This window comes from Thermobia domestica, chromosome 7, assembly GCF_964235325.1.
Source record: "Thermobia domestica chromosome 7, izTheDome1.hap1.1, whole genome shotgun sequence".
Lineage (NCBI taxonomy): Eukaryota > Metazoa > Arthropoda > Insecta > Zygentoma > Lepismatidae > Thermobia > Thermobia domestica.
Window position 1 is genome coordinate 203,928,592 of NC_137460.1, and position 27,931 is coordinate 203,956,522.

Genomic DNA, 27,931 nt, shown 5'->3' on the forward strand with positions numbered 1-27,931 from the left:
AAAAAAAATAATTTCTTCTCGCTTGCTTTCTTTGAAAGAATGCCGAAAGAACAGCTTGGGTGGGAAGACAATGCAAGCTAATGAGCATGGGCAGAAGTAAATTAGACGGCGGCAATTGTCGGCTGGAATCCTTGAGGGCAAACACAGAAGGTGGCGTGAAAATTACAACTTCGAATGCAAAAAAGAAGAGGGAAAAAATGTATGTTCTGAGTGGAAATGATTAAAGGATATGTTGAAAGGAAGGCGCCCAGAAGTTGATGACAGGTTAGCAGAGAAGAGAAAAAATCACAGGAGTGCGTGCGGTCAGAATACGAACTAACACCCGAGTCTGTTTACTCTTTTTGCACAAGTACACTACCCAGACATGTAAGCAGTAGTGACCAACGAACTTTTGTGTTTACAATACGCAAGTTTGTGTGCAAAAGCAAAGGAAAAGAATCAGGATTTTTGGGTTCCCAGAGCCAGGCCAGACAGGAACTCCCATGTCATTCAACTCAACTCTTACCAGCTGTCAACATCCTTTCATCTCGTCTTCGTACAATTAGCGTAGGCGTCTCATCCACCACAAGAAAAGAGAATCATCACAGACAAATGACGTCAGCTTTGTACTCACTCACGGTTAGCACTTTAGCACGTAATGACCTTTTTTTTTCTTTACTACATACTCATACACACAGAGAAACAGTGAAGGATTCATCTTGGCCGGAACAACACTGTGATTACAAGACGCTAACAGGTAACGAATTTTTGCAATATCTTTATATAAACTACCAACCTATTTGTTTATAATACACAATACTTACTACGGAATAACAGCACTAGTCAGTTATATAAGTCCTAATAGGACCAACTAATGTGCAGTAGATCGGAAAATGTTTTCTTACACTCAGTAACGTCGCCAGGAATTCACCATTATAAGAGAAGGCGCTTTAACAATAGATGTATCCAGCTCTAGGAAAGACCATCTTCCCGGTTTTAAATATGTAATGAATTAAATAATTAATTTCTTGGTTTATTATTAGACCTACTTTTATTAGTCATCCTCAGACTTATTTAATACGCGACTTAGATCAATTCGCTGTTACGTAATACCTAAGTACTTTCAAACTATGTAATGGCTTACGGAACGCATTGTTTATCTAAATTGTGAGGTCGTTGTTTCCTCCTAGTGGAGAATTTACACATTTTCAGCAAAGTCGTCTACTAGACGAGACGGTACAGAAGTATTTTAATAGAAATAGCTACACTTAAGAGATAAGAGGTATTTCATTCGTAAATGTTCTTGCTTCTAGATTATCTTAGTAATTCAAATATTTCAAATTTTACCCACAAACTTAAATTCCTAGGTTTGAATTCACCCATGTTCCCTATCACCCAAGAGGTAATCACCCTTTTCACATTACTTAAATTCGAGAATGTAGTGCTAGTATTTTTCTTTGGTACACGCTAAGGCCGTACCAAGGGGGGGATATGAAGGGTTACAACTACACCGCAATCCACAAATTTACACAAGATACAATAACATGTATTAATCATTTTAAAGTCCCTGTGATATGAAGTTATGAGGCTTTCGTGTCTTCCGGGAACAAGTCCGATATTTCACCTTTAGTCCTCAAAGATATTCTGATTACTTGATGGCCTTTACTTTCCTATTCCATAGTTTTGCCCAGTTTTACTTTCTTTACGCTTCTAAATTTTCAATATAAATGGAGACAATTCAGTCTTAGTATAACAAGAATTTTAGGTATCAAAAAAAAAAAAGATTAAAAAATTGCGATCTTGGCTAATAATTAGTTTTCGGATCAGGAGCCACAAAATTATTGAACAGAGTTTTAAATGGAGTTTTCGTATTTTTTACGAAATAAGCACATCATACTGAGTTAAGTGATAGTTTGGGTTTGGTTACACTATATGTGGATCTCTAGATATAAGGCCTACAAGAAAACTTTTGTTACCCAGTAATTATTTTTGGATCAGGGGCCATAAATTTTTTGAACGGCCTTTTTTTATATATATATATATATATATAGAATAAGCACATCACACTGAGTTAAGTGATAGTTTGGCTTTGGCTACACTGTATGTAGTTCTCCAGATATAAGCGTACAAGAACATTTTTGATTGAAATATATTGCATCTTTTAATCGAAAATGCCTGTTTTGTTTCACTGTATTAGATTCTACAGTTAACACAGTGTCTTTACAACATACAGTACTTGTAAGTTGTTTGTTTAGTCTTCATTGGTTTTCAAACTGGCATTGCATGTTTTGCCTCCAGAGGTAAGTTATGCAACTCAGCACTGATGTCGTGTTGCTTGCCTGTATATACTGTACGTTAGGTTTAAATGTTCTTATTTATTAAAACATTATCGATATGAACTTCGGTGTTTGAACACATCCTTTAAGAAATTATGTGGTTTATAGTATAATATGTATTTCAGTGATCCATCAAATCGCACCCCTCAAATTGTTAGCTACCCGCTAAAGCTAAGAACTTCTTTTTCGATTAGTAGCTGAGTTCCTGTTCCTGTCTGTGATTTGGGCGGTCGGATTACTTGTAAGTTTGCAGATACTTTTTTTTTTACTATTTTTTGTTTAAAGAAGAACTTTGGCTCGTTACCTAACTTTGGTGTGGGTGCTAGAGTAAGTAAAAACATACCGCCGGGATGCCAAAGTAGGAGAATCGTTCAATAAGTTCTTAGAAAATGCGAAAGATGACACTCGTAGTATCGAAAAAAGTTTGCTTTTAGCAAACATCATTTTTACTAGCCTGTTGTTGAAGTTTCAGCTATATCCTTCACGTTTCATTGTCACAGTCGATTAAAGAAACCAACTTTTGTTTACTCAGAAAAATGGAAAAAAAGGTTCGTGCTGTTATATTAAACACTTCTACCAGTATTTAATAGGTTGAACACTGAAAGAGATCAAAGCCGAGTTGGATGAACTTCATGACACATCTGGTTCTAGTTTGCGACTGTTTATAATTGCTAAATTAGTTTAAACGTGACTGTACATCTATAAATGATCAACATCGTTCGGGACGTCCTCCAGTGGAAGTGAGTTCCTCCGAAACGATTGACAAAATCCACGATATGGTTTTGAGTGATCGACGAATCAAAGCACACGAAATAGTTGAGGCCAAAGCCATATCACAAATTACAGTGTTTTACAATTTTGCACGAAAAATTAGGTTTGAAAACTATCTCGACAAAATGGGTGCCACGTTTGCTCTCAGTGGAGAACAAACGCAATCGTGTGATCGATTTGGAGTCTGGTTTGGCGCTTTTTCGTCTCAATCCGACGAGTTTCTGCGTCGATATGTAACAGTGAACGAGACATGGATACACTACTACACTCCAGAAACACAGGAACAGACGAAACAGTGGGTTTTTAAAAGCGAAGATGGTGAAACCAGCCAACAAGGTGATGGCCACAGTTTTCTGGGATGCACGAGGAATCATCTACATCGATTACTTGGAAAAAGAACAAACGATAAATGGAAAGTATTATGCGTCGTTACTGCACCAGTTGAGAAAAAAACGAGAAAAAACGTCCTCATTTGGCGAAGAAAAAATTATCTCCCATTAAGACAAGTTTCCATGGCGAAAATTATGGAATTAAAATTCGAATTATTACATCTGCCTTATTGACCAGATTTGGCACCTAGACGATCAGTCGAATGAGAAGGTCATTGCCCAAGTAGGTGCCTATTTTGAGGATCTTCCGAAATCCTACTTTCTGAACGGGTTAAAACAAATTGGAGAAACGTTGGAAAGATATGTCGAGCTAAAAGGAGATTATATTGATTTTAAAAAGAAAACTATCCAAAATTATTTTTAAATCCTTTCCTAAGGACTTATTGAACAACCCTCGTATATAGGATTGAAATTTCGTTTACACATGATATTCAAAAGTCAAGCTCGCTTAGTTGGTTAGTTTGAAATTGAACGTCCCTCTTAGCAGTGAGCCTGTAGCTTAATGTGGAATTCAAACCATATCAGCTAACAATATGAATCGAACCTGGGTCATATGTTAACCATATAGCCATGAGGCAGCAATGTGTTGATATGAAGTGTATACACACCAATGCCCAAATATATTGATTGTATACTAGTGCGAACATTGGTGAAGCATACATGTTATTATATTATAATAAGCGTAGTTGCGCCGAATTTCATTTGTACAAAACAAACATTAGCGTCTTTGTAGCACACCTTATGATGTGGTTTGGTCCCATCCTAATTTTATTTTTCGAAATTGTTTAGAAATGAAAGAGTAATATCAGAATTTCTTTATGTAGTTTCGTGACGGGAACAGATAGCCTCGATACTGATGTCCCCATTAAAACTCACCAATCAACCAATCTTTGTGTAGTTGATTGATTTGAAGTTTAGCATTTCTTTCATCATCGAAACATAAATTTACATATTAACGTGTGATACGGATCACATGACCTCCCACCGGAAATCGAACTTAGATCTTCAGCGCTAAAAACATGTATCCTTAAAATGTTGCCACAACGGAGCTTCCTTTTACACCAAATAGGAGTGCTATTGTATATCATACCAATGGATAGTTATTTAAGTTCAGTATTATAGTTAAATTAAAAACTAATCCATTTTTTAAAAATTTAACGTTCCATGATTATGCCGTTAGACTAAGGGAGACGATGATTAAAGCAAATGAATGATGATGGAAGAATTGGTAGAATGAGAAAGTGGGAGGAAACGCAAACACCCCGAGAAAATCCACGCGCATGATATGCACCACAAACTTACTTAGCTGGGGATCGAACCAGAAACCCCACGCCCCAGAGGTAAGCGCTCTACCACTGAGCCACCGTGTCCCCAATTCGTATTTTAATTGCGGGATTTGTAGCGGAAGTGATTCAAATTAACGATCTCTGTAGTTTCAACCTTTACCGAAATAGAACAAAAGCAGCCAACCCTAAGGCATAGCGAGTAATGACTTTCTGATATGAATTAAATGTCTGAGGAACATTTATTTATCTAGTCATTTTCTGTGGTATTTATTTTTGCAATATGCTATGCTGGTGCATACAAATACTTTCTGCTAAAAATCGTTTTACTTTTTTTCTGTTGTAGACTAATACATGAATGAATATAGATAGCTAAATGAATGAACAACAAACAGCGAAGCCAGTTCCACACAATGACATTAATAAACAAATTTTGCACTTTTAACATATTATATTTCTATTGTAAAAATCTTTTTGCGTGTAACTGAAAGGACATTTGTTTGAAGTCCGCCCAACAATCATAGGTGCCAAAACTGGGGTGCCCAAGTGTCCAGGCTCCCTTATTTGTATACATATTCATTTCTTAGAGATGATATCTGAAAACGAAGCATAATATCTGCATGCCCCTCAAAGTTATACAGATATCGGCGCCACTGCCAATAATACGAGGGTCATTATTTATATTTTGAGCCTTGGTAACAGTGATTGTACTGAGGTGTTATTTTTTTTGTTTGCATAGAAACATTTGACATTGTTGACCATAACGTACTTCAAATGTTTTGTCAATAACTTTATTTGTGTTGTTTACGTTGACTTTGAAGATTGCGTGATAACAGAAAAATGGAATGAACTCGTGAGATGATTTATTACGATTTTCGACGTGGATTATCAAGCAAGAGTGCATCGATCAACTTACTTCCATATTTGGCGATGAAGCCCCATCCTTGGCCACTGTGAAACGCTGGTATAACGATTTTACTCATGGCCGCCATTCGCTTCCCGAAATTCGGGAAGGTCGTCCATAATCAGTTCTTATTCAAGAAAACATTGATGCTGTGCAAAACCTAATACTGCAAGATCGTCGTGTGATATACTGTGAGATTGAGGCAACCCTAGGTATTAGTTCCACCAGCATATATAAAATATTACATGATCATTTAGCTGTGAGAAAGGTTTGTTCTCGTTGGATCCCACATAATTTGACAAAAACTCAAAACGAAGCTCGCGTCGATTGATGCACACAAATGCTCAATAAATACAATGGCGGTGCTTCTAAAGGCGTATACAAGATTGTAACAAGTGACGAATCATGGATATATGCATATGAGCCGGAACGTAAACAGCAGTCGACTGTATGGGCGTTTCAAGATGAACCAAATCCAACAAAAGTTGTTCGCGCTCGAAACACGTCAAACCAAATGGTCGCGTTTTCTTTTTTTCGGGAAAACTGGTCACGTGGCAACTGTGCCTTTCGAGGAACGTAGAACGGTCAATTCTGAATGGTACACAACAATTTGTTTGCCGGAGGTCTTCGGTCAAATACGGAGAACAAACAAGCGCCGTCAGATTATTCTTCATCAAGACAATGCGAGCTCTCACACGTCTCGTCTAACAACCGACTATTTGAACATGAAAAAATCGAATTGATGGGTCATCCGCCGTACAGTCCTGCTTTGGCACCCAATGACTTCTTGTTCCCGAATGTCAAGAATAAATTGCTTGGACAACGATTTTCGTCGGCGGAAGAAGGCGTTGATGCGTTCAAAAAACCTATTATGGAGGTGTCTCAAGAAGATTGGAAAAAATGCTTTGACAAATGGTTCGAACGAATGCGAAAGTGTATTGATCATAAAGGAGAATATTTCGAAAAACAATAAATCAATTTTCAATGACAAATTACTGTTTTTTCATTGTTAGGCTCAAAATATAAATAAAAAATTAAATGAAATCTTTGAGTTTTACGTCCCACGGTTATGCCGGTTAGGCTGAAGGAGACGGTGATGATGAGTAATGAATGAAATGGTGGAATGAAGAAAGTGGGAGGAAACGGGAGAACCCCGAGAAAACCCACGCACACGGTGTTTGTCCACCACAAAGATCACTTGGCGGGGGCTGGGATCGAACCCGGGACCCCAAGCACCCAAAATATAAATAGTGGCCCTTGTACTAACAAATGTTGTGTTCATTTTAAAGTATAATCTTCAAAAATTTATTCGCCATCTATTTCGCATAGAAAAAAATACCTATATTTTCTTACTACCTCAATACAGGAAGCTGGAACTTGCATAGCTATAGAAATAAGCCCAACAGAGAAAATGTTAAAAATAAGTGTCAACTCCAGTCTAACCCCTGCTTCGCAATATTCTCTTCCGTTTTTGGGAATCGGTAGTCGTGTGTTTAAAAAAAAAGTTTGGATTACAGAAATATGATTTATTGCTGTTTAAAAGAGAAACAGACAATGTCAACATTTGCTTGTGTATATAGACACGCGTGCACTGAGATTCACGCACTCATCGGACGCCCAAAGTATATAAATCTGCGCGCTGACTGGGAGGAGGAAAGGTCGGTCATCGTCCTCATAGTGTGTTTCTTTGATTGCATCTATTTCGTTCTCTAAGGGAACCACAGGAGCTAGGTGCAGAGATCTTTCGTTCTGAGTGAAGGTCTTCTCGGAGAAGGTGCAGTGAGCCATCGGCTCGACTCTGTTCGGCCCAACTGAGCTGTGGGCTTGAGCCGACACGTTGGGTGAGCTGTTGACTCGGCTTACTTATCGGTTCGGCTCGATGGTGACTGAGCCTGAGCCAAGCCGCTCGAGTGGTTTCTTTTCTGTATTTATAGGGCCTATATCTAAAATATATGTATGTTTGTGTGTGTTTCAGCATGAGTCTGGAACACTTGAAGCAATTTAAACTAAATGTCCTACACATATTACTTACAGTTTGGGAGAAGAGTATTGTTAGGATAAGTTCCCCTAGCTAGTGATGTCAACCGGCTCAGCTCAACTGAGCTAAGAGCTCGAGCCCGCTCGATTGGAATGATCCATTAGCTCGGCTCAGGTGAGCCATCGGCTCGAGCCGACTCGACTCACTTCTCGGTTCGGCTTGGTGTTGACTGAGCAGTGAGCCGAGCCGTTGACAACATTAGGCAGGTGGAGCCAAATTCCAAATTGTCAACAATATGCAACAACAACAATGGAAAACGAAGTAGGAAGAATTCAGTCAGAGGCTTTATTTCATAGGACCATCTCAACATTCATCTAGAGTAACTGTGAGAAATTCTAAATAAACTTAAGTCAGTTGAACTTGAACTCTCCAATTACGAAGGAAGAACGCTAACCCAGACTCATGTGACCCACTATATTATTCACCACACAACTTAACTCAAAGTGACCCACTATAAATTCTGGTTGTTGTTTATTACTACTAATACAAAAAACGATCTATAAGAAACATGTTCGGTATCAAATTTTAAGTTTATAGTTTAAACTTTTATTTTAAGCTTAATGTCCTTGATTGGTAACCGAGATTAACGGAGACGGTGATGATAAAATGGCTAATGATAGTAGAATGATGAAAGTGGGAGGAAACTGTAGAACCCCGAGAAAATTCACGCACATTAGCAAGCCTACTTGACAGAAGTTGGGATTGAATCAGGGAACACACGCGTTAGAAGTGAGTGCTTTACCAATCAACCACTGTAATACCTTTTTTAAAAAAGTTAATTGACTGATTTGCATTTACGTCCTCTATTAACATTGAAGCTATATAGAACCATAGTGGAAACCGTATGATAGTACACAAGCTACAATTTACAGTGGTATCTGTACCGATGTGGTGCATTCGATTATCTACAAGGGATTTGTTTTCTTCAGAAAAGAAGCTGCATTGTTTCCCATATAAAATTTAGAGTATATTCTAGATCTAGAATAACTGCAATGGCGCAACCAGCTATGAGCTTGGGGCCTCAGACCCTCCCCGAAACAAAGCTTGCCTATCTTATACAGCAGCGTTGTAGACAAATTTTGGTGAAATTTTAAAATAGATCGATATACAAATGAATATTGAATTAAATCAAAGCACCGTACAAAAGGGAAGGGGGGGGGGAAGCAGTGAAAACTTTAAATTAATTTCTTAGAGTAATAAATGTTAGTAAAGAGTGCGTCATCATATGCATAAATAAAGATGTACAAAATAATAATTACAGTGAAAATTTTAAAAATTGTAACTGTTAATAATAGGGAATTTGTGAATTTGAATTTTTATTTGAAGACCTTTTACTATGAGTTAAAATAGATAACAAAATTTCTTGTAATGAGGAGAATTCAATCTTTCAATTTTGTCCATATGAGATGATGCAGCACGTTTTTTGCAGACTACTGTATTAGGTATTCTTGGCCACTCCCGAAATAAAATCCTGGTTGCACCACTGAATAACGGCCGTGGATTGTGACAAAACAGAAACTGTCAATTATTCCTTCAGTATGTGCTGAGTTTCAAGGGTTGTTGTGGACCGCCATAGATCACATTCTCATTGACCCACGCTATCTCTGGTTACTTATAATCTGACAAGAGATTGTTATTATATATACAAACTTTGGATCGATCTTGTAACCGCGCACAATTATCATACGACTAAGTGTTTGCTGCAATATGCTCGCAAGGAAAAACAATTTGTTGTAAAGACCGTAGAGGGGATCACGCGAAGAATTTGTATATTATATTGGTAGTCACCGTTTCCCATGAAGATGTTAACGGATTGATTCTATTAACGAACTCGGCCGGATAATTGCTCTATGTATCTGTTGGAAAAAACAACTAAAAAATCGGTTACTGTATGCGACATGCACTATAGATAGACACGTTAAAGTTGCCATTATCCATTAATAAATAACGGATTGATTCCATTAACGAAGTGTGTCGTGGTAATTCCTCTAGCTATCTATTACCCCTTCCAAAAAAAAAAAAGAAAGAAAAAAAGAAATTAAAAAAACTGGCTTACATGTTTTTTCAGTCTCACGTCCCCTGCCTTTCCCGTTTCACATGGACTTATTAAATGGCAGATTCGATTGGCTCTTTTGTAAACTTATTTTATTTCATGGTTCTCTCCTCTTTTCATCTAAAGCCTCAAGTCAGAATGAAGCGAAACTTGCCAATTTATGGCATAGTATGTAAAATGTGTTAAATTACGCCCTATTTTACATTATTTTATTTTATTTCTTTTTTTCTTTCTACAAAAAACAATTCATAAGGGACACAAATAACACCTGAAAAAGACAAAGCTGAAGGGAGAAAAAACATTTATATAAAATACAATAAAAATTCGTATAATTTATTTTGTTATTATTGTTATTTCTTTAGTTTCTCGTCTTGCTTTTAGGATTTATTTCTCTCTTATGTGTCTTTTGCAGTTTCTATATTTTGCTTTTTGATTTTACCTGTCTCCACCACCAGCAAAAATATAAAAAAAGGAGAAACAAAACTGTATACTTTTGGTTTATTAGGAAATCGGTGTTCTGGAATTCCTGAAGATAGTTCCTTTTTCGGCTCTGAAAAGAAAAGAAACATCAGAGCCATAGTGTTTTGTTGCTCTCCTTTGTTTGTTAAAATATTGTTCATTTCTTCTTCTCTCTCTAAGCAAACTACACGAAAACAGAACACAACACTACATTGAAACACTAGTAATACGGAGTGAACGTTTTATAAGTTCTTTGTAAATATCAGAACTTATATTTTGTTTGTTAGATTTTGTTTGAGTTTTGCTCTTTATTAATTTATTGCAGTTTTTCTTTTTCTTCTTTCCTTTTCTCTTCATTCCTAAGTTTCTAAGAATATGTCTTGCTAACATTTGCAGTTTTCATAGATTTGTTTCATTTTCTATTGTTATATTATGTGGTATTAATTAATTTCATAGTTCTTTTCTTTTGTTATTTGTAAGATATACATCATATTGTTCTCTGTATGTACAATTATTATTTATTACGTTAATTCTCTGTAAGTATTGTTTAAATGGTCAATGACCGGAGAAATACTCAATTAATTCATTATTTAGTATTCTCTCTCTTGTTTTTAAGTTTGGAATCATGTCTCTAGTTTTTTGTTCTTTGGTTGATTCTTTTCATTCTTTCTCCAACTTAAGTTTCATTATTTCATCTATTTCTTCCTCAGTATTTGGATATTCTTCTGTTATTTACATTATTTTTATTATTTTTTCCAGGTTTTGTTATATCTGCGTAGTCTCTATAAGTGAATTGGTTCTTCATTAGTGGGTAATTGGATGGCTTTAGCTGCAGCTGTCTTTATGATGTATATTCTTATTAGTACTTGTCTGTATACCCTGATTAATTTTTCTCTATATTCATTAATAACCCATGTCCTGAAATAACTGCACAATTGGGTTGGGCTATTAAAATAGTTATGCTAAAAAGTTTTAAAACTGTTTTGTCAATTTTAAAATCTTTAGACGCTATTGTTAGAAGTTTATTTGCTATTTTCTTTACTTTCTTCGTTAAGCCAAACTCCAAGATATTTAAGTTCCTTTACGACTTCTATTTTAGTATTTTTAATTTTAATTATTAGCTGTCTCTGTAATGTCTCCTTAATTAGTATTAACTTTGCTTTATATGATGATAAAATGAGTTTATCATCTGTATATCATTTATCTAATTTTTCTAGAATAACGTTTCCTTTTCCTCAACTATTCCTCTGGAGGGTGATGATAGTACTACCAATTCACTTACATCTTGAGGTGGCCGACAATCTTTGAAGAATTACAGAAATTAAAAATATGCTAGGCCTTATATGAAACAACGCTGGACTACAGCAATGATAGATAAATAACGTTACAAGGACCAGGACCGAGCATAAGAACTACTAGCAGAAAGGGATACCCACAAGAGACATTTTGTGAATCCACGCTTTGGGATATAATAATTTAGCTCTGTTTAAATCAATTGAACAGTTTACCAGAAACTATTGACATGGTAGGTTATGCTAATGAGTTAGCGATAGTGCTGTCAGCACCTTCCAGAAGAATAGTTGAGGGAAAAGGAAACATTATTCTAACACAACTAGATAAATGGTGTACAGAGAATAAACTCATTTTATCATCACATAAAGCAAAGTTAACAGTATTTGGAGAGACATTACAGAAACAACCAATAATTAAAATTACAAATATCAAAATAGAAGTAAAGCAATTTAAATATCTTGGGGTTGGCTGGATAAAATTTTAAATTTCGAGAAAGATATCACTGAGGTAACGAAAAAAGTAAAGAAAATAGCAAACAAACTTCTAACAATGGCGTTCAAAAGTTTTAAAATTGACTAAACATTTTTCAAACTTTTTAACAGAACTATTTTAATGGCTACAACCCAATACTGCGCACGTATTTATGAGGATATAGGTTATTGATGAATACAAAACTAAGAGAAAAATAATCAGGGTGCAGAGACAAATACTAATAAAAATATACAACATCATAAAGACAGTTCCAACTGAAACCATCCAATTACCGACTAGTGAAGAACCAATCCACTTACAGATACCACGCAAATGTTTCAAAATCCAGAAAAAGAATAAAGATAATGGAAATAACACAAGAATATCCAATACTGATGAAGAAGCAGATAAAACAATGAAACTTAAATGAGAGAAAGAATAGGAAGAATGAACCGAAGGACAAAGAACTAGAAACATGATCCCAGGCCTGAAACAAGACAGAATAATTATACTAAATAACAAATTAATTGAATATTTCTCCAGCCATTGACCATTTAAACAATACTTACAGAAAATTAACGTAATAAATAACAATTGTACGTATAGAGAACATATGTGATGCATATCTTACAAATAACAAAGTAAAAGAACTAACAAATTAACTTATACCAGATAATACAAATATAATAATAGAAAACGAAACAAATCTATGAAAACTGCAAATGTTGGCAAGATATATATATTCTTTTAACTTATGAAATGAAAAAAAAAGGAAAGAAGAAAAAGAAAAACTGCAATAAAGTAATAAAAAGCAAAATCCAAACCAAATCTGACTAACAAATGAAATATAGGTTCTGATGTTCACCAAGAACTTATAACATCTTCACTCTTCATTATCAGTATTTTAGTATAGTGTTCTGTTCTGTTTGCGTATAGTGTGCTTTAAAAAGAGAAGAAATCAAGAACATATTAACAAAGAAGCCCCCCCCCCCCTCTGATGCTTTTTTTTAAATTTCCAGAGCCAAAAGAGAAACCATCTTTAGGAAATCCAGAACATTCATATCCTAATACAGCAAAAGTATACTGTTTTGCTTCTCTTTTCTTCTATTTTTGCTTATGATGGAGATAGGTAAAATCAAAAACCAAAATAAAGAAACTGCAAAAGACACACAAGGAAGAAATAAATACTAAAAATAAAGTGAGGAACTGAAGAAACAACAATAACAATGAAATTATCTGAATTTTTATTGTATTTTATATTTTTTTCTCTTTTCAGTTTTGTTGTCTTTCAAGCGGTGTCTGTCTCTCTCATCGACTGATTTTTGTAAAAAAGAAAAAATCAAATAAAGCAAAACAAAATAAAGTAAAATAGGACATAATTTAAATACTTTTTAGGTATTATGCCAGAAATTGGTACGTTTTCTTTTCACTCTGACCTGAAGCTTAAAATAAAAAGAGGAGAACCACACAATAAAACAAGTAGAGAGAAAGATTTATGCGAGTCTGCCATTTAATAAGTCCATGTGAAACGGGAAAGGCAAGCGAAAGTGAAGGCTGAAAAAACACCTAAGCGACCGTTTTTTGCAATAGATAGATGGAATCAATCCGTTAACATATTAACACATAACGGCGACTTTAATGCATAACGGTGGCTACCTACATCCTATACGTGTAAAAAAATTTTTTTTTCAGTGGGCATCTTGAGGGACTATCTGGGCTGAGTTCGTCAGTGGAGTCAATCCGTTAATGTGTTAACGGATAGTGTCGACTTTTACGGTGGTTATCTATAGTCCATATCTCATGCATATAAGAAAAAAATATTTTTTTAGCTATTACCTCAGCCAAGTTCGTTAATGAAGTCAATCCGTTAACATATTAACAGATAAGAACTTAACGGTGATTTTAACCATGACTATCTATGGCTCATATCCCATACATGTAAGTGATTTGCAACACTACATAACAAATGTGGTATTGTAAGTTTTCGTTTTATATCGTGATTCGAAATATGTTGAGTTGGCAACACTGTTAATCTTATGATATCACAGAGTATGTCAGACAATATCCCGTGTCAATATTTGCATGGTACGAGTTTCTAGTGCTTTGTATTTATTAGTTTAAAAGTTAGAAGGACGTTATATATATATATATATATATATATATATATATATATATATATATATATATGTGTGTGTGTGTGTGTGTGTATATATATTACGTCCTTCTAATACTTTAAATTTGACAACCGTTTTGTAACATTTTTGTTGGTAGCAACAATCACACGATTTAAACAATTCATTTAGTTTTAACCCTTCTGACGACCGTGTTTCGAAACGTCAGAAGAGTGGAAGTAAAATCAAGTAACTCGTGGATTAAATTTCAAATAGCCTTCTCAATTATTACAATTTGTCTCAGCAAACCTCCTTAAGGTTTATAGGTTTTTTTTTTTCAACACTTATTATTCATATTTGGCATTTGGTATGCTGAATATTGGAGAAGTGTATCCACAATAAAAGACATTTCTCTTAATTATGTCCAGATTTAATTTATATTGTGTTATACTGATCATATTTATCACACTCGTGGCTCAGCAATACAACACGCTCCGTTTCCTCGGGTTCTCCCATTTTATCCCATTCTCTTCGTTGCATCAGTTGTTATATTATCATTCACCTGAATGTGTTTTTTTCGCCCAAAGATCATAATTGCCTGAAGGGCACGTTAAATTAACGATTTCTTTTCGTACTCAGCAGACTTCAAACAATATTCAAGACTGTCGAACATTGCGAAGTGGAACGGTAATTATATTATCCGACCTTTAGCCTATCTTCTTCATAAATATCGAAACCTGTCTAAATTCCAAGTACCCACATCACTAAAATACATTTTGAAGTAAAAACTGTTATAGACTGTAATATACGCATCTGTAATGCAGTAACTAATAATTACCTATGATAGTTATTTCTGCAATGTAAACATTTGGCATGTAAATATTTTGCCATTCACACATTACGATTTAAATGTAATTTCAACATGCAAATTTCCTACAAAGGCTACGGAAAGTGTTTCATTATTTTCGCCCACATATGACTATATATGCAGTCAAAGTGGTTTCTTTCTTAGGTTCATTAACTGTCCAAAACAAATGGCACTAGTAAAAGATGCTTAAATAATTAACAAGATAGTGTGTACTTTCAACTACTAGGTGTCCAACATACAGAGATAAACTTAACGTTAACAGCTTTAATGTGGCCAAGTCCCAAGACAGTCAGATGGGCAAGTTACAGAGGAATAGAGCATTTCTTCTGGGAAAATGCTGATTTCACTAAAACAAGGCCCAGTTAGGCAGATGACAACTTAGGTGGCCAAGTTAACAAACTTTTACTGTATAACATGTTTTAGTTACGTTTCAGTAATATATTAGAACGTGTGAGAACGCAACAGGCTCTTTAAACCAGGGGTTCCCAAGCAGTACGTAACGGCACTTTAAACTGATTGATTATTTGAAATTTAATTTTATTTACAGCACAGAGGATGTGTAAGATGGACCTGCAGTTTAACGTGAGATTCGAAGCACATGAGCTCCAACGGCATTCCAACCAGGACCTCTCGCACTGGAGACGAGAATGTCAACCACTTAGGAAACACATGAAAGAACTTAAAAGAAAGAACAAAACAACAAAAGATGAGGTGAGATTAAGAAGAGCAATGCAAGGTACAGTATACAAGAGAAGCAGAGCATGAAATAGCTTGGGAAGTAACAGGGAGATTAGAAAGAGAAATAAAGAAAGAAGTGTTATTACGATAACCTAAGAAGCAAAAGGGAAGTTATTGTACTGAGCTAATTTTAGGGTACTTATGAGTTAGGATCTGTGGAATAAAGTTTCAGAATAATAAAAATAGAAAGAGAAGTTACATATGCAAAAGGAAGTATATACTAAATAAATTAACACAGTTTGAGTGGATGATGTTTATAACAAATGTTTTTTTTTCTGATAAAGGCAATGATAAATTGTCGACACACTATTAAATTACCTAACACTATCATGGTAATTAAGTTTAAGAAACTTAAGTGAGCAGGTCAAGAAACGATAGTAGAAAAGGTGGAAACGCTTTCAAAATTTTAACTGATTGAATACCCACTCGGTAAAAGACCATTAGGAAGACCTAGGTGTAGATGAAAGAACATGCATTTCACAGAGACGGAAATACCAAGTAGAAACTGGTTCCAGTTGGCTAAGAATATAAGTCAATGGAGAGTTTTTGTGAACGCGGCATTGCTTCCGGGTTTCATAGGTCATAGAGTTAGTTATATTTTAAGGGAAGCAAGATGTTTTTCTTTTTTCTTATTAATTTTTTTTTGCCAAGAACAGAATATCTCCCAATACCTGAAGTTAGAGAGATGAAACTCAGTAATACCTGAAGTTAGAGAGATGAAACTGTAAATTAGAATTAAGGGAATACTTATCTCAACGGCTTTCAAAAATTCCGTTCCTAAAGGGGTAAAGGTGGTCAATTTCTATATTCTAATTTTTGACTTTTTATTCAGAAAGTATCCCATATTAGAATTTAAGTTGGAAGTATGAAATTCGTTACATAAATTCTTAATTAAAAATACAATGAAATCCAAGTTTCAACGTTTTCGAATTTTCTGTTTCTAAAGATGGAAAAGGGATCAATTTTTACAATATTTAAATTCCCGATTTTATATTTAGTCTGTTCTTCACGTGCGAAAATGGGCACTTACGTTAATTATTAATATGTAATTATTGCTTTGGTAAAGATTTTGTTAATTTTACTTAGTTATAGATAAATCCAGTTATTATGAATAGTATACAAATAGATAATTTCACTTCACTGATGAGTAGAACTAATCTCAAATGACAAAGGCTTACATCGGTCTTACAAGTTAAAGACCGCCTTTGATACTTAAGCAGTTAACACGTATTATCTTCCAAGACTCGATTTTCTGTAAATTCTACTTACTACGTCCATATCCGTATCTCCGTCAATATTTCGTCGATTTCGACTTAGAATTTTTTTAAAAATAACTTAATATATTCCAAACTCAGAGAATAAATAGTACTTATAACCAGATGTCACTATCAGTTTAATATTCAATCGCTTCCATGTGTTTGACTTTTGGGTAAGAAAAAATCTTTGTTTTACGTCCCACGGTAATGCCGGTTAGGCTAAAGGAGACGGTGATGATGAGTAATGAATGAAATGGTGGAATGAAGAAAGTGGGAGGAAATGGGAGTACCCCGAGAAACCCACGATGTTTTTTTGGGTAAGAAGCTTAAACAAATAAGTATAACATCTTGTACATAAAAGGGTTAGTAAATGGCATAATTTCATTAAAAGTTTGTTAACGAGAAAATTATTATTATTATTACTCTTATTATTATTATTATTATTATTATCATTATTAATAATAATAATAATAATAATAATAATAATAATAATAATAATAATAATAATAATAATAATAATAATAATAATAATAATAATAATTAATTCCCATAATATTGATGTCATTTGCGACTAGGCGCGCTTATAATTGACTTAATTAGTTCCATTCCATAAACAGATGGGCGCTCCATAATTTTATTTTTAGTAACAAATTGCAATAATATTACGGAACGCAACTTTTTTTTTCACTTTGGAATATTAATGAATTAAACATTAACATTAAATGAAGTTACGTCATTGAAAAGTTCTTTTTAATATCCGATATTTAATTACGATCTGTAATATCTATTTACACTAAGTCAGAACCTAGAACTATAGTTAAACAATAACGGAATTACATTTTACTAACCAACAAAATGTCCTGTTCACCATCTTTTATTTTATCTATTATTATTATTATTATTATTATTATTATTATTATTATTATTATTATTATTATTATTATTATTATTATTATTATTATTATTATTATTATTATTACTATTATTTTCTTTTTTTTTAGCGTCATGTTGGTGTGTCAAACTATGAGGAAGACCTTCATCAAAAGGTTTTTTTTTTTTTTTTTTTTTTTTTAATCCTATAAATTTGATAATAAGGACTGACACAATGCAAAACAGTGTGGAATATTTCAGCTCTCTTTCCGTATTTGGGGGCGCCCACATATTACGTAACGCAGCAAAGGGTGAGAGAGGTTCCGCGTTGCGTTACTAAGTGTGACAAGGAGGGGAGGGGTTTTACATTTTCGTTACGTAACGCATGTTTTACTATAATTTTTCTTTTTATTCTCAGGTTTATATGTAATCTTTTAAACAAATAATTTTATTCAGTTCTTTTCTTTTTTATAAATAAATAAATATTTCTATTGTTTTGGGTTTTGCGAACATATCCTACATAAATTGAATCATACAGAATGGAGTCAAAGACGCACTAGACACCAGCATGACTGGTGACGAATCCTGCGTGTATTACAATACAATAAGACTCCGTTTTGTGGCTATCGCAGCATTGCATTTACGGCACACGCTTTTCTAGAGTTAGTTGTTAGTGATTGTAACCACTGCTTGAAAATGCCTTCGCGTTTCCACTCGTATCGCTGTTTCTGAGATTATTATTTAAAACTTTTGATTTGAATCATTGCCCACTCTATTGTTGCAAGGGGTTTCGCATCTGAAACAGAAAAAAAACTCTTTTTCGTGAAATAATATTTTCCGCGACGAAACGATCCATGATTTGGAGGAAAATAGGATATTAAAAACTTAATTCGTCGGATATTTATCTCGTACATTTTTTTTTTTTAACTTTTGGATTTGAATATTTCTGTTGAAATCGAGCTTATTTGAATTCTGGTACTGATTTAGGACAAGAAGTATTAAAAACGGGGTAAATTGAAGTCCAAATCCGAAGAACATACTCGAAATCTTGTTCTCAAAGATGCCCCTGCTCCTTCACGTGTGCAGTAACTTCAAATCTGTGGTCGACGAGGAAGAGAATTTTCTTGCATCGTCGACACTGACGAACTTCAAATACACGAAGCATCCTTTATCCTGGAAAATGAGGTCGATGTCATTTATATAAATTCTGTTTCACCTGAATTTTTCGGCAGTATTTTCTCTTTGCCAACCATCGACAACCTAAAAAGATCGGTAGATCCCCTTGCGAAAACGACAGTATTCAATTTCGAAGAATTAACACTGGTTAATTAAACAACTTTATGAGGTTAAAATATCATTACGATGGTACAATTTTTTAATACTTTGATTTGTTGCCGAAAAAAACTACAAATATATACAGAATACTAGCATATTGTAGTAAAAAGTTCTACTATTAAAGTAACTCCCAAATAAGCAAAATTAGTGAAAAAAAATCAAAAAGTGTTACGTAACAAAGGGGGAAGGGGTTCGGCCTTGCGTTACGAAGTGTGACAAGGGAGAGGGAGGGGGTAAAAATTGGTCAAAAATAGCGTTGCGTGGACGGTTCCTTGATTACTATGACTGAAGGAAGCTATAGGTTCGGCCACACGGGCTGACTAGTGCGCGGATGTGGAACATCTTAAGCATTCCTTACGCATCGTCCATAGCCAACAGCGGAACGTCTGGGCGGAATGATCACGAGTTGCGCTTTGTGCATTGTTTCACAACACGTTGTCCCGACTCCTGGTGTTATGTTTCTTGTAAAAAATTATTTCCGCATGTGAAGATGGGTGATCTAGACTAGAGCTGGATAAAATAGTGGCGTGCGCACAAGTTCGTCGGAGGGCTCAACTCCCAAGTTCATATAATTTCCTGCACTTCGAATATTACCTAAGGAGGAACTCTTGCGACATTTTAATATCCAGACTCCAGAAGTACGCAGGAATAACTCTGACCTGAAATTTCTTCATAAGATAATTAATGGGAACTTAAGAACTAATGAAACCCTACTTCAAGAACTATCCTTACTTGTCCCTTCCCGCAAAACCCAGAATATCAACTTACTCCATCTTGCCTCTCTAGGTTGGCAACTATATAGAGGTCTCTTTTTCTTAGAATAACAAACTATTATAATCATCTAGCAACTGTTGTGAACATTTTCTTGAGTCACCCGGTGTTTGACAGATCAATTAAACGCATACTGGCCAAATAATATTACTTTTGCACTCTTTGTTGTTGAATATTTTTTTAATTTTTTTCTGCTTGTTAACATTTCCCTGTGTAAAGTGGCAAACTTATGCTGTAGCTGGGAATTTGTTCAATAAATAAATAAATTTCAGGTGTTTGTGTATATGTGATAAATTACATTATATTTTCAACGGACATTCCAGCTAGTACTTTATAAAAATGAAACTGATCTTGTGTGTGATCAAATCACGGGAAAACGGCTGAACCGACTGAAATGAAATTTTGAAAGTAGTTGTCTCCTACCTCGAACTAAATTTTTATCGTGTCACTTTGATTAAAATGTGCATCCGAAGGAGAAGCATGAGCGATTTATGTGAAAAATTGAGTATCTCAATGTGAGGAATTTATGTGACAAATTGAGTATCTCAGCGTGAGGGATTTATGTGAAAAATTGAGTATCTCAACACGGTCGTCTCTGGCGGGGGGATGAGGGGGACGCGTCCTCCCAATATTTTGTAGTACAAAATATTCAATAATTTATTCCAATTTAATTTATTTACTAACGACAGAATAACATATAAATAATAATAATTATATTTGTTTGAAATATAATATTCAAGCTGTGAAACGATTATAACAGAGTTCTTGATATACCTCAGGAGGTCCGTGAAGGTAAGCAGAAAGGTAAGAAATGGAATCGAAGTTGGGCTACGGAACAGGTTGGGCTACGTAGTGCAATTTAAATATATATATATATATATATATATATATATATATATATATATATATATATATATATATATATCCTTCCCAAATTTTGCATGCCAGAGACGTCAATGCATCTCAATGTGAGGGATTTATGTGAAAAATTGAGTATCTCACGATTCTGTCAAGATTGAAAGATGAAGCTTAGTATATGAACTTCTCATTAAAAATAAGAAAATTCTCATTTGAAGGAGGAATAGGGCAGCACGCTATCGAATCATCATGTCAAACTTGGTTAAGAACGGTTAAGGCATCTGGAAGAAGTATCCAGACAAACGAACGCCTAAGTCGAGTATAGAAGAGCATTTCGAGAGCTCGAACAAGAGCTCGAACGATTCTAAACATTTGCTTATGAATATTATGATATGATATCAATAATATATGGCTAAACTCTAAATACGATTTCTTCCTATTATAAGCCGGCTACAGTAAATAAAATGGAATAAAATTCATGCAGAAACAAATTACGAAATTAATGGAAAACATACATATATACAAAAATAAGATTTACAACCAGAAAATTGCTAATTTTTGTAATACCTTACTTATCAGTTAATTTAAGAGCAAATCTTTTTTTTTTTTTTTTTAAAATCTCTAATTTTATTACTTACAAGACATAAGGGTCTTTGTTTAGAACACAAAATGTTATAATTTAAACTGACCATAATCATGTATTTTAAAAATCTTACAGAGTATCTGTCACATTGATTAATAAATATATTAAATTTATGACTTAAAGAAAGAAAAAAAGTATATTTATCTCAGTATATTGTAACGAATGCAACAAAAGATACACTTTAGCTTGACGTACATGAAAAGTTAGAAAGTAATACCAACTTCTTTTAAACGAAACCTTAACCTATATTGTTTAGAAAATGCTATTTTAGCACATTGATCATTTTTATTAAATCTTGATTTACTTATTTTATTTATTTATTTATATATATATTTGAATTAAAGAGTTTGTCAATTTTTACTTTCTGATAAGGGTTCTAATCTATTAAGTTTACAAAGGACTTATAATTCATTATAATTATTATTTTTCTAGTAGCTTATTGGTCTAGTAGCTTATTGGGTCAGCACTCGAAATAAAGTTATTATTATTATTAATCTTTGGATTTCTTCAAAACAAAATAATGTACTGTGAATTAAAAAAATATTATAATATAGACTTTTTCGTCACTTCGAAGAATAATTCAGTACCTGTTACTGTCATAAGTATAACTTAATTTATAGCTAGTGTTAAAAGTTCTTCCACATGTTATGTCTATTTTGTCGTTTATAGTAATCTAACTGTGCTCTGTGGTTGAGGGAATTTGAGAATTATTCCTGAATGAATTGCCAGGATGAAGAATTATAGCTGTCCTCATTGTCCTTTTGAATATGAAGTATGACCTCTTCGACCGAATTATACAGGCGATGGAATCGCAGTGACCAGGTAATATCAGAAAGGATTCCCAGGTATATTAAGAGACAATTTAAGAGTAATTAAAGTTAAAAAAATTGACATATTTAATCATCCTATTGAAATCAAAATTACCCACGGCAATTTGCTACCGTATTACTGATTTGAAATGATACTCTAAAATCAACTACCAATTAGTTGGGTGTTTTCTTGGAATTTTCTAATTGGAAGGAATCCACATACTTTTCACATTTGATTATTATTATTATTATTATTATTATTATTATTATTATTATTATTATTATTATTATTATTATTATTATTATTATTATTATTATTATTATTATTTATCAAGATCGAATCTAGTGTTTTGCGTTTTCACGACAAATATAATTGCAGATGTCTTCACGGGAATTCACCCATATTTGAAATAGGTTTTGAGCAATGGTTCCAGTAAGTTGTGCTCTTGATAAAAGTAACTAGAAGTTCATTGAAAATTCGATTCAAAACCTACATCAAACTCTATGGAATTGCCTTGAAGATTTCTACAAATACCAAATCAGTGGTGGCTATTGAGGAAGGAATCGAACTCGGATCTCCCGGATATCTAATCGTATAGCCACGTTAACAACAGAATATGATTTACTTAATGTTAAAATTTTCTTAAATCATATTACATTATGTACATAGAGTTTCACTACAAGCAAAGGTAATTATATAATTCACATTGTCTTTAAGGAGACATTTTAATGATTTATTTCTACAATATAGTGTGATCTTAATTTATTAGAAATACTACTGATCAATATATAAATTTATGTTTGGAGCGACAAATAATATATTTTAAAATACTTTATACTAAAGGATAGATCTCACAAGTGCCAGTACAATATATTGTTACGTACCACCACAAAACTACGCAAGTAAAAATAGGTAGTAACGCATATTTTAACGTAATGTTATATTACCACTTACAAACTTATATTTTGCCTATAGTTCTAGTTTTCTTGGATATAATTGACAAAATATGATGGTGCCAAAAACAAAACTAAGGAAGAAAAGAAAGAAAGAAAGAGGTTTAAATAGTTATGATTGTGTCAAATTGTAAAATTCACAAAACGTGGAAGATTGCTAAAACGAAATAGAAGAAAGTCAGGCGTATAAGATGATAATTAAATTAGCCTTAACACTGTAGGATAACATTATCTAATATTAGTGCTGCGTTGACTGATTGTGAATAACAAGCGAGACAGTGTATTACGGATTTGTGTATACCATAGAGCAGACGTTAATGATGCAAAATGGGAAACCGCTCCGAGCTTTAAAAGCAAATTTCGGGTACGCGGTTAGTTCGACCAAATGAAATCCAAGATTGCCAGTGTATTAGGTGTATCGAGAGCGACAGTGTTCAAGGTAATAAATATCTTGGCATCAGCCAAGATAAATCTTGTGGCAAGAAAACATCAAAAAATGGATGATGAGACCAAACCAAATAAAGACGAGTCGCTAAAATTGACAAAGATTGTCATAAAGAACGATACAACTAATTCGGCATAACGGACTGAAGAACCTAATCAGTATCTGGAATGACCTGTCTCTATAATAACTATATAACAATTTCAAAATGCTTCATCACTGCTCCGAAGTGGTAGTGAAAAAGAGTTTCCAAAACACAAAACATAGACAGTTAATGACTAAAAGTGAGTAATACGGTCCAATATGTAATTTTTTTCCTTGTTTCTAACAAGATGAATTTATGTACAGTAACGCTCAAATACGCGTACACTTCCGACTGACTATTTCCTACCATTACACATGGCAGCAGTTATGTGCTGGCGTGGGCTGGAATTACGTTGATTCTATTATTACTTCCAAGTGACAAACTAGTGCAGTAGTTACGTGAACATTTTAGGTGACCAAGTGCATTTTATGATTGCTCCTAGCAATGACGCAATCTTCCAAGATGATGACAAAGTGTTAATATATACAGTCAGACTTGTTTAACATCATGTTCAACACCAGGCTGAAGTTCAATTCTTTTCTTTCGCTCTCAATCCACTGTCTTGAATATTATTGAACGTTTATGGTCAGTTTCAGAGCAGTGAGTCTGGCCCTGACTTCCTCTTCTCCATCATTACTCACGAAACTGAGTAATGCACTGAATTATAAATTCCCACTATCTTTCTGAAAATGATGCACAATTTTTATGCCTCAATTCCGCACCAAATACAAGCCATACTACAGGCTAAAGGTGATCCAATGCTACAGTGTGAATGGTACACGAGTTTTATGTCTCAATTCCGCAGTGGATACAAGCTATATTACAAATTAAAGATGGTCCAATGGCGTAGTATGAACGGTCCACGAGTTTTATATTCCAATTCTGCAGCAAATATAAGCTATACTACACGCTAAAGGAGGTCCAATTTCGTAATATGGATGGTGTATGAGTCTTATGCCTCAATTCCGCAATTAATACAAGCTGCACAACAGGCTAAGGTGGTCCAATGTCGTGGTGTGGATGGTGCACGAGTATTGTACCTCAATTCTGCAGCAAATACAAGATTCACTGCAGGTTAAAGGTAGTCCAATGCCGTAGTGTGAACCGTGCATGAGTTTTATGCCTCAATTCTACAGCAAAAAGAAGCTGTACTACAGGCTAAAGAAAGTAAAATGCCGTACTATGGAAATACAAAAAAGAAAAAAAATCTGTAACACATTATGATTAGATTAATCGTGATAGATTTGATAAAACTATGTGAGATAATGAAATTAAGAATGATAATAACGAAACGAATTATGAAATCTGTATATATAGAAGATCTATTCAAGTCGTATATGAGAAAAGGAAAAAGCCAGAGGAATCGTAGATGGCAAGATGGTCTTGTGTATCCATACCATAAAACAACGTCCCTTTATTTCTGTAATTCAACTACTACTTACTTTATATTGCTTAATTGATAAAGTATGCAATTAAAAGAAACTATGTTGCTTAAATTATGTTAACGATGTTGTTCTCTTTCTATATTTTTGTTATAGGTACAGAGCAAATTCGAAAGAAGAAGTGCTTTATGGAGAAGACTTACGGGTAGTGACGTATCTTTACGGTAACATATTTGTAGAAATTATGTTGAAATAAATTACATTTGCAATTTTATTTGATTAGCTTGAATTTCAGTGTCAACAGTAGTGAAAGTTTGTATCACAAGTAAGTATTAATCGTACCTAACAGTTAAATCTAAATTATAGAATCAGTGTACTTTATCGAAAAGTTTTTGATAAGGTATAACAGCAGAATTTAAAAGTAAATATTTGATTTTTTTTTTTTTTTCAAATCATTCTGAAAGCGAAATAAAATGCTTTCCTTACGTATAGGTTAACTGCCTGCAATATTATCCAGGGTTTTCCATAACATTAGGTATTAAATTGAATTATGAAAGTAAAAAGATTACACAAAAGTTCTTGTTGTGAGGTGTCAAGGGCAAAAATAATAAATTTAAGTACTTGTACTTTTTTTTGTTGTTTCAGTTTTTATTCAAGTTTAATGTGATGCAAAATGCTTTCTTCAATTAAATGAACTTTTGCAGGAAAAGATTTTTTAAAATTAATTTATGTATTTGTTGGTGGAAGAGATTTCAACTGGCACTATATGTTAAGCTTTACTTCAAACTCTGTAAGTTGTTTGAAGTTTAAAAGTCTGTTTTGAACTATTTATTTATTTATTTATTACTGGAAGAGATATCAACTGACACTAGATGTTAAGCAGTACATCGAACTGTGAAAGTTGTTTAAAGTTTAAGGTCTGTTTTGAATAGAGAGATATTTGAGAATTGCAGATTAACACGGGATTCAAACCACATACTTCCACCAGAAATATTGAAATCGGAAGTTGGGATTCTTTTCACAATAAACTGCATAATCAATCGAGAAGGTGGTGAATAGATCTATAACAATAAAAGCGTGTTTGTTACTTTGCAGGGCATATCTATCAAACGTTAAACTAAATCTTCATTTTACATGAATATATTAGTTATATGTGTTGAATGGTAACTTTATATTAACCAAAGGATTTGTTATAAGATAAAATAAATGGATATGAAAAGAACGTTAGTAACACTAACTACAAACATACATTATACTAGATAAGCTATTATACAAAAATCATCATATTTTGTTTTCTTAAGGTTTCTTGGTTTTAAATTTTCATGTCTAAAATGTATTGCGAACTAAAGAAAAAATGTGACGTTCATGTTCAAATTGATTTAATTTTGTTTCATATTTACTTTCTCAAATTACTTTCTGTATAATCGATAAGTTGGATTTCAAGGGCAATGTTTCTGACTTAGATACTGTTCAAATAAGCGAGTTAACTAATCAGATACTAAATAAACACATGGTATATTTCAACGTTATTTAATTTTAAGTGCTTGTTTTCTGTAATTGGTTGAACATGCCCGAGTTCTTTTGTTTTCAGCTACTTATATCAATGAAATGATGGATTTTTGAATTATTCAGCAAAAACATATTGTGTTTCTTTTAAGGTTTCCTATACAGTGGCATACTTGAATGTTTGGTGTATTTGGATTGCAAACTTTGACTACGATGTAATACCAAAATACAACATACATCAAAATCTCTTGTATTTCCTACCATTTTTTATGTGGATACTGGATTTTTGTTCCGTTTCAGCATCAAAATTACGATAATCAATATATGTAACACATTCGTCTAAAGTTCTGTAAATTTTTTTCCATCTGTATAATATTTACCCTAGAAATCCCAAGGAGGACAGGGAGTAAATGAATAGTTTATAAGTAGCATAGAGAATTGGCTAGTAGGTCCGAGGATCCCCCTCCCCTTGGAACTACCTAGAACCATTTCATTGGAACATCATAACAAATTTAATTTTCTAAGTAGCAGACGATCATCTGGCCAGAATTATCAAAGGTAATTTTGCCTCCGAATTAAATTGGTGGCAGATGTGTATGTTTGTACATACTTTCTTGTTCGAGATCAACAAAGAATGCTGCAGCTTCTTGTAGAGAAAACAACATAAGTCTTACGTGCTTTACGTACGATAGTACATGGATGGTTATTGGTTAACAAAATTTAAAGTAACTCTTTTACTTTTAAACATGTATAAAAAAAAATACTGATTGGGTTCGACGAGCCTCTCCCTCTCCACCACATATACTTGAAGTGATCTATATCGTAAAACAACTTGGGATTCCTAGGTTTAATAATAAAGATTTACTGTGGCATTTTGTGCGGTTTTATTTAATTCCAACCCTGAAATTCATTTTTAAAGTTCTTGCCTCCATAGGTGACCTATACCTTTTTAGTTTACTATTGTAAAAGACACTACTTAGCGAATTCTACAGCGCTTAACTTATTCTTGTATAGATCTTACTTAGGCAGTAAATGAAGCAGGAGTACTTGCGACACATAACAATAAAATTTTCTGTCTTTAACAAGTTAATTTGAATAATTTTTTAAAAAAAACGGATAATAGATGGAATTTAAGTTACTCATTTACTATGGTATTACGAAATGCTATAAAAAAAGAAAAAAAGAAATCTTATGAAATAGTTCGTAAAATTCTAATATGAAGATCAAGAATAAGCATATTCAGCAAAGAGAACCGGAATTTTTCATAAATAAATACTACAAAAACCTAGAAGATATGTTCTGGAAAAGCCACATGAATTCAACCCCC

At 33.6% G+C, this 27,931-nt stretch overlaps 2 protein-coding genes across 5 annotated transcripts in view; one reads left to right on the forward strand and one right to left on the reverse strand.

The window, feature by feature from the left end:
* AdamTS-A (ADAM metallopeptidase with thrombospondin type 1 motif A) overlaps positions 1 to 27,931 on the reverse strand; it is a 785,255-nt gene that overhangs the window by 86,704 nt on the left and 670,620 nt on the right. The window lies entirely within an intron of this gene.
* On the forward strand, positions 315 to 27,778 carry LOC145690679 (uncharacterized). 3 transcript variants are annotated; one of them, XR_014132257.1, is made up of 4 exons: positions 345 to 736; positions 15,503 to 15,691; positions 22,096 to 22,248; positions 25,255 to 27,778. XR_014132257.1 is itself a non-coding variant. In XM_081765819.1 (3 exons), exons 1-3 carry the CDS (start codon positions 592 to 594, stop codon positions 22,101 to 22,103), a joined length of 342 nt encoding a protein of 113 aa, XP_081621945.1. In that variant the 5' UTR covers positions 315 to 591; the 3' UTR covers positions 22,104 to 22,486. The 3 variants fall into 3 exon arrangements, 1 of the variants encoding a protein (XP_081621945.1); XR_014132258.1 differs by having other exon boundaries at positions 350 to 736; positions 15,503 to 15,666; positions 25,255 to 27,684; XM_081765819.1 differs by lacking the exon at positions 25,255 to 27,778 and having other exon boundaries at positions 315 to 736; positions 22,096 to 22,486.